The sequence below is a fragment of the Barbus barbus genome, assembly GCF_936440315.1.
Source record: "Barbus barbus genome assembly, chromosome: 30".
Taxonomy (NCBI): domain Eukaryota; kingdom Metazoa; phylum Chordata; class Actinopteri; order Cypriniformes; family Cyprinidae; genus Barbus; species Barbus barbus.
In genome coordinates, this window is record NC_136758.1 from 28,104,448 (window position 1) to 28,119,427 (window position 14,980).

At 34.6% G+C, this 14,980-nt stretch overlaps 2 protein-coding genes across 2 annotated transcripts in view; both read left to right on the forward strand.

Moving 5' to 3' along the window:
* LOC306850483 (1-phosphatidylinositol 4,5-bisphosphate phosphodiesterase beta-2-like) overlaps nt 1-771 on the forward strand; it is a gene marked incomplete at both ends in the record, with an annotated part of 49,753 nt that extends 48,982 nt beyond the window's left edge. Inside the window, one exon of the mRNA XM_079386136.1 lies at nt 636-771. Within this exon, the coding sequence (XP_079242262.1) occupies nt 636-771 (136 nt within the window). The remainder of the gene's footprint in view (nt 1-635) is intronic.
* An 11,177-nt stretch (nt 772-11,948) lies between these two features.
* On the forward strand, nt 11,949-13,316 carry LOC306850484 (uncharacterized protein; the record flags this gene model as incomplete). The annotated part of the gene is made up of 1 exon (XM_079386137.1): nt 11,949-13,316. The coding sequence occupies one exon, from the start codon at nt 11,949-11,951 to the stop codon at nt 13,314-13,316; it is 1,368 nt and encodes a 455-aa protein (XP_079242263.1).
* Between the last annotated feature and the right edge of the window lie 1,664 nt (nt 13,317-14,980).

Sequence of the window (14,980 nt, forward strand, 5' to 3'; positions counted from 1 at the left end):
ATTATGATACAAATGTTACAATTATGAATAATTATGAGATACAAAGTCGAAATGATAACATACAAAGTGATAACAGGTAAAGCTGAAATTATGATATAAAGAGTTAAAATTATGACATAAAATGTTATTATTGTGAAATAAAATGCCAGGATATGATGTCATAATGAGAGAAAAAGTCCAAATTATGATGTAAAATGTCATAATTATGAAATAAAAACAACGTTTTTCATATGACAAGTAATAATGAAATACAAATGTGACATAATGATATAAAACATTTTAATTTTGACAATAAGAGTCATAATTACCTAATTAAAGCTCTAAATTATAACATGCAGAGTGAACTACATAACAACAGTAATATTGTGAAATATTATTACAATTTAAAATAACTGTTTTCTATATAAATATGAAGTATAGTTTATTTCTGTATTACTCCAGTCTTCAGTGTCACATGATCTTCAGAAATCATTATAATATACTGATTTGCTGCTCAAGAAACATTTCTGATTATTATCAATGTTGAACACAGTTGTGCTGCATAATATGTTTTGTGTAAACCGTGATACATTTGACTTCAAGCTGCTGTAATCTGCATGTCTTCTGTGTTAACTCAAGGTTTCTGTTCTCTTCAGGCCCGAGGCGTCTGCTGTTACTGCGCTAATAAAAGACAAAGATCCAGCAAGGCCATTAGCTGGAAAAACAGGCCCGTTTCAGAGCGACGAGGACATGAAAGACATACATCTGCCATCCAAACGTCCGATTTATTGAGCTGTCAGAGGTGAGCAGCTCCCAACGGCCTAGATCTGGTGCTCAGCAGATTGAAAGAAGGTTTTCGCTCGTCTGATCACAGAATTTGAATGAGACCGTGTTCGGATCTGAGGATCGAGGCCGCAGGTGCTGCTTCAGACGCTCCTTTGATTTAGAGTTTACCGGATGTTTATCAATAGAGATCAAATGCACTTATAGTATTTACATTTATTTTTATAATCACATGTGAAAAAGGATTACACTTTAGCATTCTTTTAAAAAAAGAGTACTTATTACAGCCATATTTTAAAAGAATATGTATTTGTAAAATATATCATATTTATATATTATAGCAGTGTTCTGGATGAGCTGCAGCTGTCTAATGGTCTTCTTGGGAAGGCCGGTGAGGAGAACATTACAATAATCTACCCTGTTTCTCCAAGTCTTGACTGGAAACAAAAGTCAAAAGTGTTTTAAACAGTTATAATTTCTTTTGTAGTTTTGATTTCTGCATCATCTATGTGAATATTAAAATCCCCTGCAATAGCAAAACAGTCAAACTCTGAGGAAATCATTGATAACAGTTCAGTGAGCTCTTCAACAAAGGCTGTTATTGGAGGATAGAGTGTCAGTAATGCATAATAATAAGATTAAACACTCAATTTTCAGTTAAAGGCATTTCATTATTGAATTCAGTGATGTCATTGTCTAGCTCAGTTTAGTTTAAATAGTATCTGTGAAATTGATGATAATCGCTAGAAATCAAGTGTTTTGTAATGTGGGTCTTTCCTCAGTGAAGTGTTCAGGAGCTGTATTTGCATGACGTAGGAGGTTTTAATAAGGACTTTGTCCGCTGAGACACACTGCAGCTGTGAGCGGGAAATCTCCAACCATTACATAATGAGACAAACAGAGGAGCTCCACCGGACAGTGCACCTCAGACGAAGGCAAGCAGATATTAGCGATGACAGTCGTCCCGGTCGTGGGAGTTGGTAATTGATGGTTCCGAAGGGAAAAGAGGGTCTTTGGTCTCTTCTGTCTCCAGCATTGGCAGCGTCTCATTCTGATTGTCGTCCTGCTGGGATAATAGTCACATCGCTGATGGACTCGAGCTCACATTGAACGGCTGCTTACTGAGTGCTTTTATATGATGCATATTTGCCTTTTCAATGCACAGAGTGAACATGAATACATTATTCATTTACAAGCATGCTTTATTTAGTTTCTTTGTCGAATTTTCAGATACTCACACTCCAGAAACTCTATATGCTACTAAATAAAGCCAATTTGCATCTGCAATGATAAATATTGCAAAAACTGTAAAAGTAAAAAAAAAAACATTTTTCAATTTAAAAATTTACGTTCAGTTGCTTCCTTAAATTTTAAGTATAATCAAATGAAATCAACATATTAAATTATATTACTTTAAAATATTATTACTGTATAATATATTTATACTAAAATATGTGACATTATATTACTTAAATTATATTAACTGGCTAAAGAATGGAGTTGAATCTAGTATAATACTACAGTTCATTTACACCTAATAAACTACCTAAAGTTTGTTGAGTTAAAATAATGGAAAAACATGTTTCCACAATATTATTTCCTCAATGACATTAAAATAACATTTTCTTTTATATCAATGCAATTATTTGAACTTTAGAGTGTTTTTTTATCCACTTCAGTTCATCTTTATATGTAATTTCATTATAAATTGTATTGTCTTTGTAATAGGTTTAAAGCTTACTGCAGCATTTATGGTCAAATAAAATATACCTCAATGTCACAATATACTATATATACTACTTACTAAAAAATTAGTCAAATAAAATCAATTTCAGTTTTATTGAACTGGTTTAAAAATTTAGTTCAATCTTGTATACCTTAAAAAACTAAGTTGAAATTGGTTACATTATTTTGATGAGTTAAATTAATGGAAACATATGTGTTGCTATATATACAGCATGTTTAATCTGTCCTTTTGTGTGTCATCTAGTGCCTAATTAATATATTGGACATGAAAATTATTGAAAAGTATTTTTTTTATGTTTGTACAAACGCATATTGCAGAAATAATATGTTAGTATGAATTATGAACTCTTGTCTGTGCTGCAGTGGGCGTGGCCTGTGGGTAATGAGGAATCAATCACTGAGCCTCGCTGACCAATCACAGAGATGTTCTCATTATTATTCTCAATCACTGGCCGGTTTATAAAGACTCTTGAACAGGTTCAGGTGTGGAAATGCTGCATGAACGCTGGTGGATTGAGTAGCTGGTGCGTCAACGCTGCATTTCCCTCATCTTTTGTTTTCCATTGTATGTTTTCAAATTTGTTTATTGTTTGTATGCTTCTTTTTAAATCAATTCACTTTTGTTTCTATAGCGCTTTAAATAATACAGATTATTTCAAAGCAGCTTTATATACATAAACATCAAAATAGAAGAATCAATGAAGCAAACCTCTTCAAACATGAGAAATTCCAATTGTGCTGTAAAGCAGCTCTAAAAAAGACAATAGTGTTATTATTCATATGAAGTTCTTACAGTGTTGATTCGGTCCAATAACTGTAGAGTTAATCAGTCATGAAATGAGTTCAGTTCAGCACTAAGCAGTTCTACAGAAGACAACAGTTCAGCTCAATTCGGTTCAATGTTGATTCAGTTCAGTGTGTAACTGAGTTGATTATGTAGCTCTTTAGTAAATGAGGAATTGAAATTTGTTACTTAAAGTCATTATATAGGCTGCAACGGGTTGTTACTGTGCATAGATGTGCAAATAAAAAAATACTAGTCAGCTTTTGACTGTCAGCATGATGTTTTTTTCACCATGTTTTTCAATGCATATGCTTTTTTGACATTTGTTTTCGGATGCTTTTTTCCGCAGTTTTTATGCATGGGTTTTTATTTTAATTTTTATGTTTTTTCAGCATGTTTTTGGATGCTTATGTGTTGTGTTTTTTTCTAACACGTTTTTGGATGCATATGCTCTTTTGACATTTGTTTTTGGATGCATATGCTTTTTTTGTTATGTTTTGTACATAAATTATATTAAATTATTTTGCTATTTAGTGAGCAATTCACATTTATTTGTATTGCATTTTCAGAATATTTATTGTTTCAAAGCAACTTCACAGAAAAATAAACGATTTAATGAATTTAACTGAAATGGCTAATGGCACAATTACAGAAAACTCAAATCAATGCACAATACTGAACAGTTGCGGAGGGGGGAAGCGTTTCTGCCCAGTACAAGTTTCTCAAGTTTTTCAAAGATTTTTGCTTTGATGCCAGTGAGATTAAAAAAAGGAAAAAAATGCAGCAATTAGTTCTTCTTGGAAAGTGGTTGTTGCATCAAACCAGGTGGAAGCTAGTGAACAGATCATATTGAGTACATGTGGTTGTCCTTGCCCGTCTGACCTGCCCTCTCATGTCTTTTCTGGTTCCTGCGAGGACACACGGAGCGAATGACTGACATTGACCCAGCTGCTCACTCTCATTCCACATGACAAAGTGTGAAGCGTCCGCCCGAATAAAGCTGTTGTATGTCCTTGAATCAAACCAAAGGACGCTAAAGAGTGTGAATGTGATCGAGTCTGTCAGCTGCTTAAACACACACACACACACACACACATTCAAAGCTGTTACGAAAGATCTGCCTGATAATAGAACAGAAATCTGTCTGAATTATATAAACCGTCCTGATTTACAGTGTTTTCAATTGTTCTGAACGTGCACAAAGCTTCTTGCTGTCCCTGTATTTTCTGTCTCTTCAGAAAGACTGAATAACAGATGCAACATGAGGAAATTGCTGTAATACAGCGGCAGCAGAATGACTCTCGTCAAAGGCCTGTATTTTATGGCGATTGTGTTGCCTTCAGTCATGTCGCAGTGATTGTATGAGATGAGTGCATGTGAATGTTGTAATTATCAGTGGGGGAACTCAAGATTTTCTTTGAGTTCAGAGTTGAGGGCGTCAGTTAATGAGTCACGGCGGAAGCTGTTAGCTGTAATGGTGAATTGTTGACTGTACAGATTATTTTGTTCATATTTTGAGTGCTGTTGTTGAAGAAAGAAGGTGACTGATGTGTGATAACTACATTTCCCATCCATCCCTGTGGTAGAATGCAAAAATACACAAATGGCACCAATTACACACCCAATCTGTGATCTTTGCTCTCAGTTTTGGTAAAAATAACTAGTCTACATACTGCTATCATGTTGCTTAATCCGTTTTCGTTTTCATTTTCCACACCCCCGTGCATGCTTTTTTTTATGCATATGTTTTTGACACATTTTTGAATGCATGCTTTTTCAAAACATTTTTGGATGCATATGTCTTTTTTTAACGTGAGTTTTTGGATGTATAAGCTTTTTTAACATTCATGTTTTTTTGAACGCATGCTTTTTTTCAAAATGTTTTTAGACGCATGTTTTTTTAACATGTTTTTGAATGTATATGCTTTTTGACACATTTTTAGATGCATGTTTTTTTACATGTTTTGGATGCATATGCCTTTTTCAACATACATTTTTAGTTGCATGTTTTTTTCATATTTTTGATGCATGTTTTTTCAACATGCTTTTTGGCACATTTTTAGATGCATTTCAACCTTTTTTGAATGCATATGCTTTTTTCAACATACATTTTTAGATGCATGTTTTTTTATGGACATGTTTTAGATACATATGCTTTTTTCCAAAATGTTCTTGGATGCATATTCTTTTTTTATCATGTTTTAAAATCCTGATACCTCAGGATGCATTGTGTGCAAATTGGGTTTGAGTTTTGCAGCTACTTTCTGTCTTTTGAACTTATGTTGAACTTATTAAACTGCTGAATGTTTTACATATGAAATCCATGTTCACATTAACATACCCAAGTCATCTCTCTGTGAAAATGAAAAGTCCAGGTTATTCCAGCAAGGTGTTTTGAACTCACTTCGGTTCACGTTTGCGTTTCTATAAATGTCTCCTTTTAGAATCAGTCGGTCTTGCTGAGCAGAAACTTCCATTTGTGGTGATCACAGTCAATCCTGACTGATGATCAGGCATTAACTCAGAATCAACCTTAATTTCTAATTGACTATTCCGTGCATTGAGCTTCAGGTCCGATCTGCGTGGGGAATGAGACGCTGGGTATTTATGTGGTCATTTCTCATTTCTGCATCCATCTGCCCAATTATGCGCACCCCCTCGCTTAAGATGTTTGCATAATAAGACATTTATTTTTAAACCCTGATTTACATGGTCTCCCTTCACCAGGAATTGTTTTTTTATTTATTTTATTTGATAGGGACAACGCATGTTAATGGACATTATAGTAATACAAAATGTAAACAGGCCGGATTATACCAGTATTGCTCATTTACATCCGCAGTCCCTAGGCAGGTGCACACAAAAACACAAATTTAAATACACATACAACAGTACATAAAAACTAATATCCCAACACATTTTAAAATGTAAAATGTTTACACAACTGATTCGTCATAAGCCAGTTTTTTAAATGATCTTTGAAAGAACATTGTCTTATCAACCGCGGTAGGCTATTCCAATATTTACTCCCTATTACAGATAATACTTTCTGTCCAAAAGACGTATTACAATCTTACAATTTATCCTCGGTTTTATAAATACTTTTAACGGAGGGGGAGCAAGCCTATGCAAGAACTTATAATAAAACATGCATATTTAAAAAAAATTATAATTTTCAAAACTCAATAGATTGTTTTTGTAAAATGTTACAATGATGAAATGACAGGGGAACACATTTATCGCCTTCTTATACAATGATTCTGTTGTCTTTAGAGTTGTCACTTATGAATGACCAACTATTAAAGCAATATTCATTATAAGAAAAGATCATTGAGTGTAAATACAATACCTAGCAGCATTAACTGTCAAAAATGGCCTAATGTACCTAAAATTCTTTAAATTGAACTACAATATTAGACAACTTAATTTAATTAATTAATTAAAGAACAAACTCAAGAATTCTTCAATGGAGGTTTTATTGAGTCGATTATATATGGAGGTTTACTTGTCAGTATCGGCCTTCATTTAGGCCAAATCTAAAAAACGATAATTTCCCATTCAAAATTTATTTATTTAGAAATTTATTTATGTAGAATTTAGACAATTAGACAATTTATTTAGACTATGTTTGACATCCATGTAACATTAAATTAGCTTAATTTACACTCAACAGCTCGATTCTCATTCACGCTGCTTCTGTATATTCAAACACATCACAGTTGGTTACAAGAAACATAAAACCAATGCTTTTACGTTTACCAGACACTTTTATCCAAAGAGACTTTCATTGCATTCAAGATACACATGCATTCTCTCGAAATCGAACTCATGACTTTGGCATTGCACCAAGTCTACAAAAAATGTATATTTGTACCAAAAAATACTGTATCCCGCATCAAAATACTACAACAGATGAACAAAACAAAGTCTTAAATCATGTATGAATTGCTGTTCACAGTTTGAATGCATGGATCATATTCATAAGATCATCAAGAGCTACTGCGATCTGAACACTCGCTGATTTTTAATTACACTCTTATCTTTTAATATGAAACACTGTGAGAATGAAGCAGGTCCAAGCTGTGCTTTAGCCGTAAGTGAGAAAATCCCAGCAGGATCCACACATGCTTCCGTCCGTCCATACGGTCCAAACGTGCTCTGAGCGCCGCTGAAGGAGAAATCAATGACAGCTGAGTCACAGACGTTTACATCTGCTCTCAAACAAGACAACAAGAGAGAGAGTTTATCACTAATGATTTGTCTTGGTTTCATTTATGCATCAACATGCAACAACAAGAGTCTTCAGAAAAGAATCTGCCAATCAATCAATCAATCAATGCTGCTTCTGCTAAAATACAGCCATGAAAGAGTTAAAAAGTTAGTCAATTATCTTGATTTTAGTGTTTTAAATATTTGTGAGTGAGTTTAATTAATCTTGTGCCCCAGGACAGATTTTTACTCCATCGTCACATCCGGCTCAATATTTAGATGAGCTCTAAGATGGTTCATTTAGTGGATCATTACAGTGATTGAATCAAAATTGGTCTGAAACTGTAAAAAAAAAAAAAAAGAGGTCAAAGTTGATCTCCAAATATACCTAATACAAATTTTAGGAATAAATATTAAATAATAATTGTATAATAAATGTCTAAATAAATAAATAATTTCCAAATAAACAAAACATAAATAAATGTCTAGAATAAAATTGAAATAATAAATAAATAATAAATAGGTTTAAAAACAAATGTATAAATAAATTACATTTATTAACATATTTCTTTATTTCTTAATAAATTACAAAAGCTCTACATCTACAGACAAATAGCTGCATAACTCAGTCTAAAAAACTTTCTGAATAAACATAAAGATTTGAATAGATACATTTATAAAGAATCAGTTTCTATTTTAGTTGTTTATGTATTTATATCAATTCCATATGTTCTACATCTGCAAACTCAGTCCCAGTTTGCACACCATGCATCTTAAATAATATCAGGATTAATGCATCTAAAAACGTACATTGCTTCTGAGATGAATTGAGGTTAATTTAGTGCAATAATTGCTTCTGTAATTACGAAGCTGCATGGTTTAAAAATATGCCAAACTAATTTTGTGATGCATTGGACAACAGTGCAGACAAATACAGTACATGTCAAACATGAGCTGAAGAGAATGTGAAAGCAGTGAAGGTGTGATTATTAAAGGACTGTACTGGGTGAAGTGCTCACAGCTCTCCTCACTCTCTATTTCAGCCTTTTACTCGTCCAAAAAAAGCCCTTTGAATCTTTGCAGGCAGCCACTCGGCTTCAAGTGAGTTATTGTGTTGGTTCAGTCGGTTTGGACGACAGGAGATAATCTATGACCGACCGTGCTGGACTCAAGGAGAGACTGTTACTATATTAGGATCTGTGGTTCTGACGGGCATTATAAACATCTATCTGTGAAATTCTGGATTCTGATAATGACTAGTGTACAGTACATTGAATTTACCTAAACTGAATCACTCCAATGGTAGCATATGTGACCCTGGACCACAAAACCAGTCATAAGGGTCAATTGTTTTCAATTAAGATTTATGCATCATCTGAATAAATAATATTTCCATTGATGTATGGTTTGTTATGATAGGACAATATTTAGCTGAGATACAACTATTTGAAAATCTAGAATCTGAGGGTGCAAAAAAATCTAAATATTGAGAAAATCGCCTTTAAAATTGTCCAAATTAAGTTCTTAGCAATGCATATTACTAATCAGAAGTTTTGATATATTTACTGTAAGAAAATAAATTTGTTATTTACAAAATAAATAAATAAATAATTTCCAGAATTGGAATTTATTTGGAAACTAAAATGTATAAATAAATTTATAAATACATACATTTATAAATAATTTCCAAATAAATATGGAAAATGTGTACATAAACAAATTTCTAAATAAATAAATTTCTAAAATAAATAAAAAACAGAATTTTAAACACAGTTTGAGATTTGGCCTCAAATGTATAAATAGATTTCTAGTATGTATGAGCATTGAAACAATATGTATTGTGAAAAGTGCAATACAAATTAAATTGTATTGGGGAAACAATTATTGGATTTAAACAAACACAAAGTCTTCTGAAATCATATTTGATTTTTCTTCATGTGCATCATATTTACAAGATATGATGCATGAGAAATTAGATACAGTATATGTCAAGTCTTCCAAAGTTATATTTGTTTTATGTGAGTAATAGACTGAAATTAAAGTAGTTTTTCACTGAAAATTGAATTTTTGACTCAACCATTAGTTTTTCTGCTTGCAACAATGTACTGGAAATATAAACATCAGGACTGGATTAGCTTTATTTCATCTCTCTTAATGGCAAATCACTGAACCGTTGTCAGAAACCAACTGATCCACATCTTCTTGAATCTTTCATATATTTAATCTTTCATATTATTCATATATATTCATAAATTTAGCTGTCACCTTCATCTCAGAGAGCAGCACATGTCGAGATCTCGCAGTTTTCTTTTCACGAGAGATTTTCAAGTGGAGATTATTTTGATCAGAAATTGAATTACCCAGCAGTGTCTCGCTGAAGCAGCTCCCATCCGCTCCACGTGTGTCATTATGTTGATAAAATCACTAACATCCAAGCAACAGGTCGTCCTGGTTATGGGAGATGCAATAACCCACAGCGAGAGTCTTGTGTCTGGTTTGGTGTGATCAAAGTGACCTCAGACGCAGGTAATGCGCCTGTGACTTTTGCTAAGGTGGATTTTCAGGGTGTCCTTGTTGATTGGATCATATTTATGGTTATTTGGCAGCTGCTTTTATTCAGAGCAACTTACATTGCATTCAAGGTACTCACCAGCACAATATTGGTGAGTTATGAATGGTTTGCTAAATCCAAACCTGTGATATATGATATATTAGATATGTTATAGGAAGAAATGATATATGATGCATGACATGATTTGTGAGATATGATGGATGAATAGTGAGATATGATATATGAGATATAATTAATGAGAAATTAGATATTTGACATATGAAATGTGAGATACAATGTATGAGATGAAGTGCATTAGAAATTAGATATTTGATGTATGAGAAATTAGCTGATGCATGAGATTTGATGTATGATATGAGATATGATGTATGAGATATGTATGAGAAATCAGATATTTGATGTGAGATGATTTATGAGATACAATATAAGAGAAATTAAATATTTTATGTATGAAAAATTAGATATATGATGAATGAGATGTATGAGAAATTATATTATGTTTGAGATTATATAATAAATATGAGATGATTTATGATGTTTGAGATGTACAGTAATATATGAGAAATTACATATTTGTCATATGAGATGTAATATATGAAATGTGGGATGTGATGCATGATATGAGAAATGATGTGAGATATGATGTATGAGATACGAGAAATGAGATGTGATGTATGAGAAATTAGATATTTGGTGTATGAGATATGAGAGATTTAAATGAGATATGATGAGAAATTATATAATGCATGAGATGACAATAAATATGAGATGATTTATGATGTGAGATATATTGAATGAGAAATTAGATATTTTATGTATGAAATATGATATATGATATGAGATATGAGACATTATGTATAAGATGTAATGTATGAGAAATTAGATATTTGATGTATGACATTTGATGTAATGAGATACGAAAAATTAGATGTGATATGATGTATGAGATATAATGTATGATATAATGTATGAAAAAAATGATATTTGATGTATGAGATATCATAAATAAGATGTGATGTATGACATATAATGTGTGACATATGAGATGATGTATGAGAAATTCTATATGTATTAGGTATGAGAGAATGTATGAGAAATATGAAATATGATGCATGATATGAGATATATGATGCATAATGATGTAGTATATGCAATGCATGGTATTATGAAATATGAGGATTGATGTATGATGTTATATATGATATGAGAGCTACTGTACAAAATGATCACTAAACTAATATGACCAGTAGATATAGTGATGTCTGACTTGAAAATAACACTTCTACTGAGTAATAATTAAAGCTAATTAAAAGTGTTGTGAAAATAAATCTTGTGTCTCTTTGTAAATGAGTTTTGGAGCAGATGTTGATGTGCACACTTGTGTCAGCCGGACTGAGTCAGAATGTGTGTTAATCTGCATACTAACGACCCGTCACTGCAGATTCATCAAGCATGACTCAGGGATTTAAACATCCATAATACACCCACTTGACCTTTATAAACCTTACAAAGCCCTCTGTGATTCTGTAAATGTATATATATTTTTTATATACCCAAAGAGAAGGCCATTAACACTGTTGCTCGGGCAACGGATCCTTTTATATCCAACCTGACAATAAAACAAACCTGTGTTTTTACCACTGAGTAATTCTTGTCATCGAATTAGTGCATCTCTCTCCCCTCCTGGCTGAGAAAAGAGGAGGTGATTGTGAATGGACCCATAGCAGCATCGCCGCTCTCGGATGGCTGTTTCTGTAGCAACAGGGGAAGGGCGTGCAGAGCGCTGAGGTATAAAAACACTGACAGTTTCTCAGACCAGACTCAGAAACTCTGAGCTGCCTGCCAATAACCACCACCAACTAACTCCAGATCATGATGCTGAGGCCGAAGGACTTGTGTCAGGGATCTGGCACCAAAACTTTCCTGGAAGCCATGCAGAGCGGGAAAGTCCACTTGGCTCGGTTTGTCCTGGACGCGTTGGATGGGCGCATCATCAACGGGAAAGCCGAAAACGGGCGTTCGCTCCTGATGCACGCCGTGTGCCTTCAAGAGCACGCAACCAGATGCAAATTCACCCAACTGCTTCTGGAAAAAGGCGCGGATGTGAACATCCAGGATGACCACGGACGCACGGCCTTGAGTCTGGCATGTGAACATGGACACTTGGATTCGGTGAAGCTCCTGGTGCAATTCAACGTTGATCCAGAGCTCACAGACACATGGGGAAACAGTGCCCTCATGTACGCCGCATGCAGAGGACACAGCCAAATCTTGGAGTTCCTAGTCCGGGCGTTCAAGAAGCTGGGTTTGCGACTGAACCACACGAATCACGCCGGCCACTCGGCCATCCAAGTTGCTGACTTCTTCGGGCACATCCAGTGTGTTCAAACCCTCAATGGATGCGGAAAGAAGACGGTGAGTCCGACGAACAGCACCGGAGAACCGACCGAAGACCTGCGGTGGCCCAATCGCCTCCCGAAGCAGGTTCTAGAGAGGTTCTCCAAACAAATCCAAAGCAAGCACGAGGAAATCTTCCCAGGCTTGTTTCAGAGACAACTGCGTGTCAGCGACAGCAGCGGCCTGCGGATCCGCTTCAGACGTCCAGACGCCAACCAAAGCCTCAGCAGATCCCAAGACGGAGCAGATCTGCTGTTCGCTTCCAAACAGATTCAAAACTCGGTGCTGAAAGAGGTCGGAAGCGCAGAATGCGAGACGGACGCCGATGCACCGCTTTGGGGGAAAACAAGGTCGTTTAATCTTGACCTCAGAACCGGAAGGAAACAATCCTATCAGGGCGACGTGCAAGAAACCAACATATCTGCGAGTAAATTCAAAAGAGCGTCGCTGCAAGACGAAAAACCGCTTGTGGCGAAGTTCTACAGCACAAAAATGACTGACAACTTCGATATTAGAAAAGAGGTGCAAAAGCACAGCAGCATTCCCAAAATGAGCAGGCAGAGCAAACTTCTGTTCAGTCGTGAAGAACTCGAACCTGAAAGGATCAAACCTCGCTCTTCTGGGCTCTCCGGATTCGGGAACAGACTCCTGCGCAGATTCACGGCTCCTGAATTCATGCGACACATCAGAGACTGTCCCAGCGACGCCGGACACGGTAGAGGGAAGATGTCTCGGTCCGAGACCTTCCCGCTCTCGCACACACACATGAGAGTGAACAGCCAGCCGAGTGTGGACAGCATCAGCGCGGTGAGATGCGAGTTTGAGAGCAATTCTGTTCTTAAATGAGCTTTTAAATGCACCATGTTTAGAGTAAAACACTCATGTGGGCATTTAGAAAGCTGCCCAGAGACATTATAAATAGCCGTGTACTTTATGAATGTAAAAACTCGAGCTCTTGAGACTTTTAACTGCTGCTGCTCTCAAGGTCTTTCACATCGTCTGTAGATTCATTAACGTACTGCGGCTAATTGACATTATTATGCACTGCTAAAGAGTGTTTGTGCATTAAGTACTTGCATGCTTTTATCAAGCATGCATGTTATAGCCTATTTTTATAAGCAAAGTGATTTGTGATTTGTATGCATTAAAATACATTTTTGTATATCTATGCATAGCCTATCTATGATGTAAATAGATTATATTCTGCATTCTTTGATAGACAAATATAATAAAGCAACTGTATAAACTGTATGAAAGAGACAAATATATGAATAAAGCATTTATGTACTCTTCAAGCATCTGTGTATAAGAAATAAAACCTAATATCAGTGTTTTTTTATATGCATGATTTATTCTTTAAAAAATTTAAACGTATAGTTCTCCTCATCAACAAACAACATACAAACAAGCACACGACACATGTTGTGGAAAGAAGGTTGATTATGAGTCATGTGTCCTCGGCTGCATCATGTACACAAACACAGAAGTGTGCAAACTAACGAGGGGCCGTTCACACCAGCTGCGTTCCTGCGCTCAAACACAGATGGAGTGTGACTTATAGAAACAAACGCAGGAGTTCGGAAATACTTTTCACTTGGCATGACACAGATTTGTGGCGTTATTTAAATCCCTTCTACTGCTGATTTCAAATCTCATTTGACTTCAAAAGCTTTTGAATACAGTGCATGAGTGATTTGCACGACTGTTTTGTTGTAAGTTGTTGGTGTTTTAAAAGAAAATATTATTTCAGTTTACGTTTATATTTTTAAAAAAAATTAGATAGTCCACTTTAGTCATTCTACTAACAGTAAGTAACTTTGCAACTACTGTATGTGTCAAGTAGCAGTCAGAGTATTAGTAGACTGTCTGCTTAATATCTTCTAACACTTTATTTTGATGGCTCCACAACATACTGACTATGAGAAACTTATTCTACTAACCCTAAACCTACCCTACTGAGAGTTAGTAGACATGTAGTTGCAAATTAATGAGAATTAGTTGACATGTAGTTACAAAGTTACTTATAGTTAGTAGAATCTTTAAAGTGGACTATCAAAATAAAGTGTAACCTAAAAATGTCATATTTAATTCAGTGTAATATTTGCCTTTTCTTTGTAATTGTTTGTGAAATTTACAGTTAGAGTATAACAATTTACAGTTTTCTGAGTAAAAACTGTTTCTACACATTTTTTTGTGTGTGTTTTGTAAAGGACATAAGGAAATAATAATAAAAAAGGTAATTGTGGCTTTTTATCTCACAATTTAGAAAAAAGTCAGAATTGTGAAATATAAACATAATTGTGAGGAAAAAAGTCAGGATTTTGACTTTACACGTTTACAATTCGTACATTTTATCTTTGAATTCTTAGTTTACATCTAGTGATTGTGCTTAGTTTATATCTCACAATTCTGCAAATCTGAGTTAATATTTTATAATTATGAGTTTGCATTGTAATTCTGAGTTTATTTCTCACAATTCTGAGAATTATTTTAATTTCTTTATTCCGTGG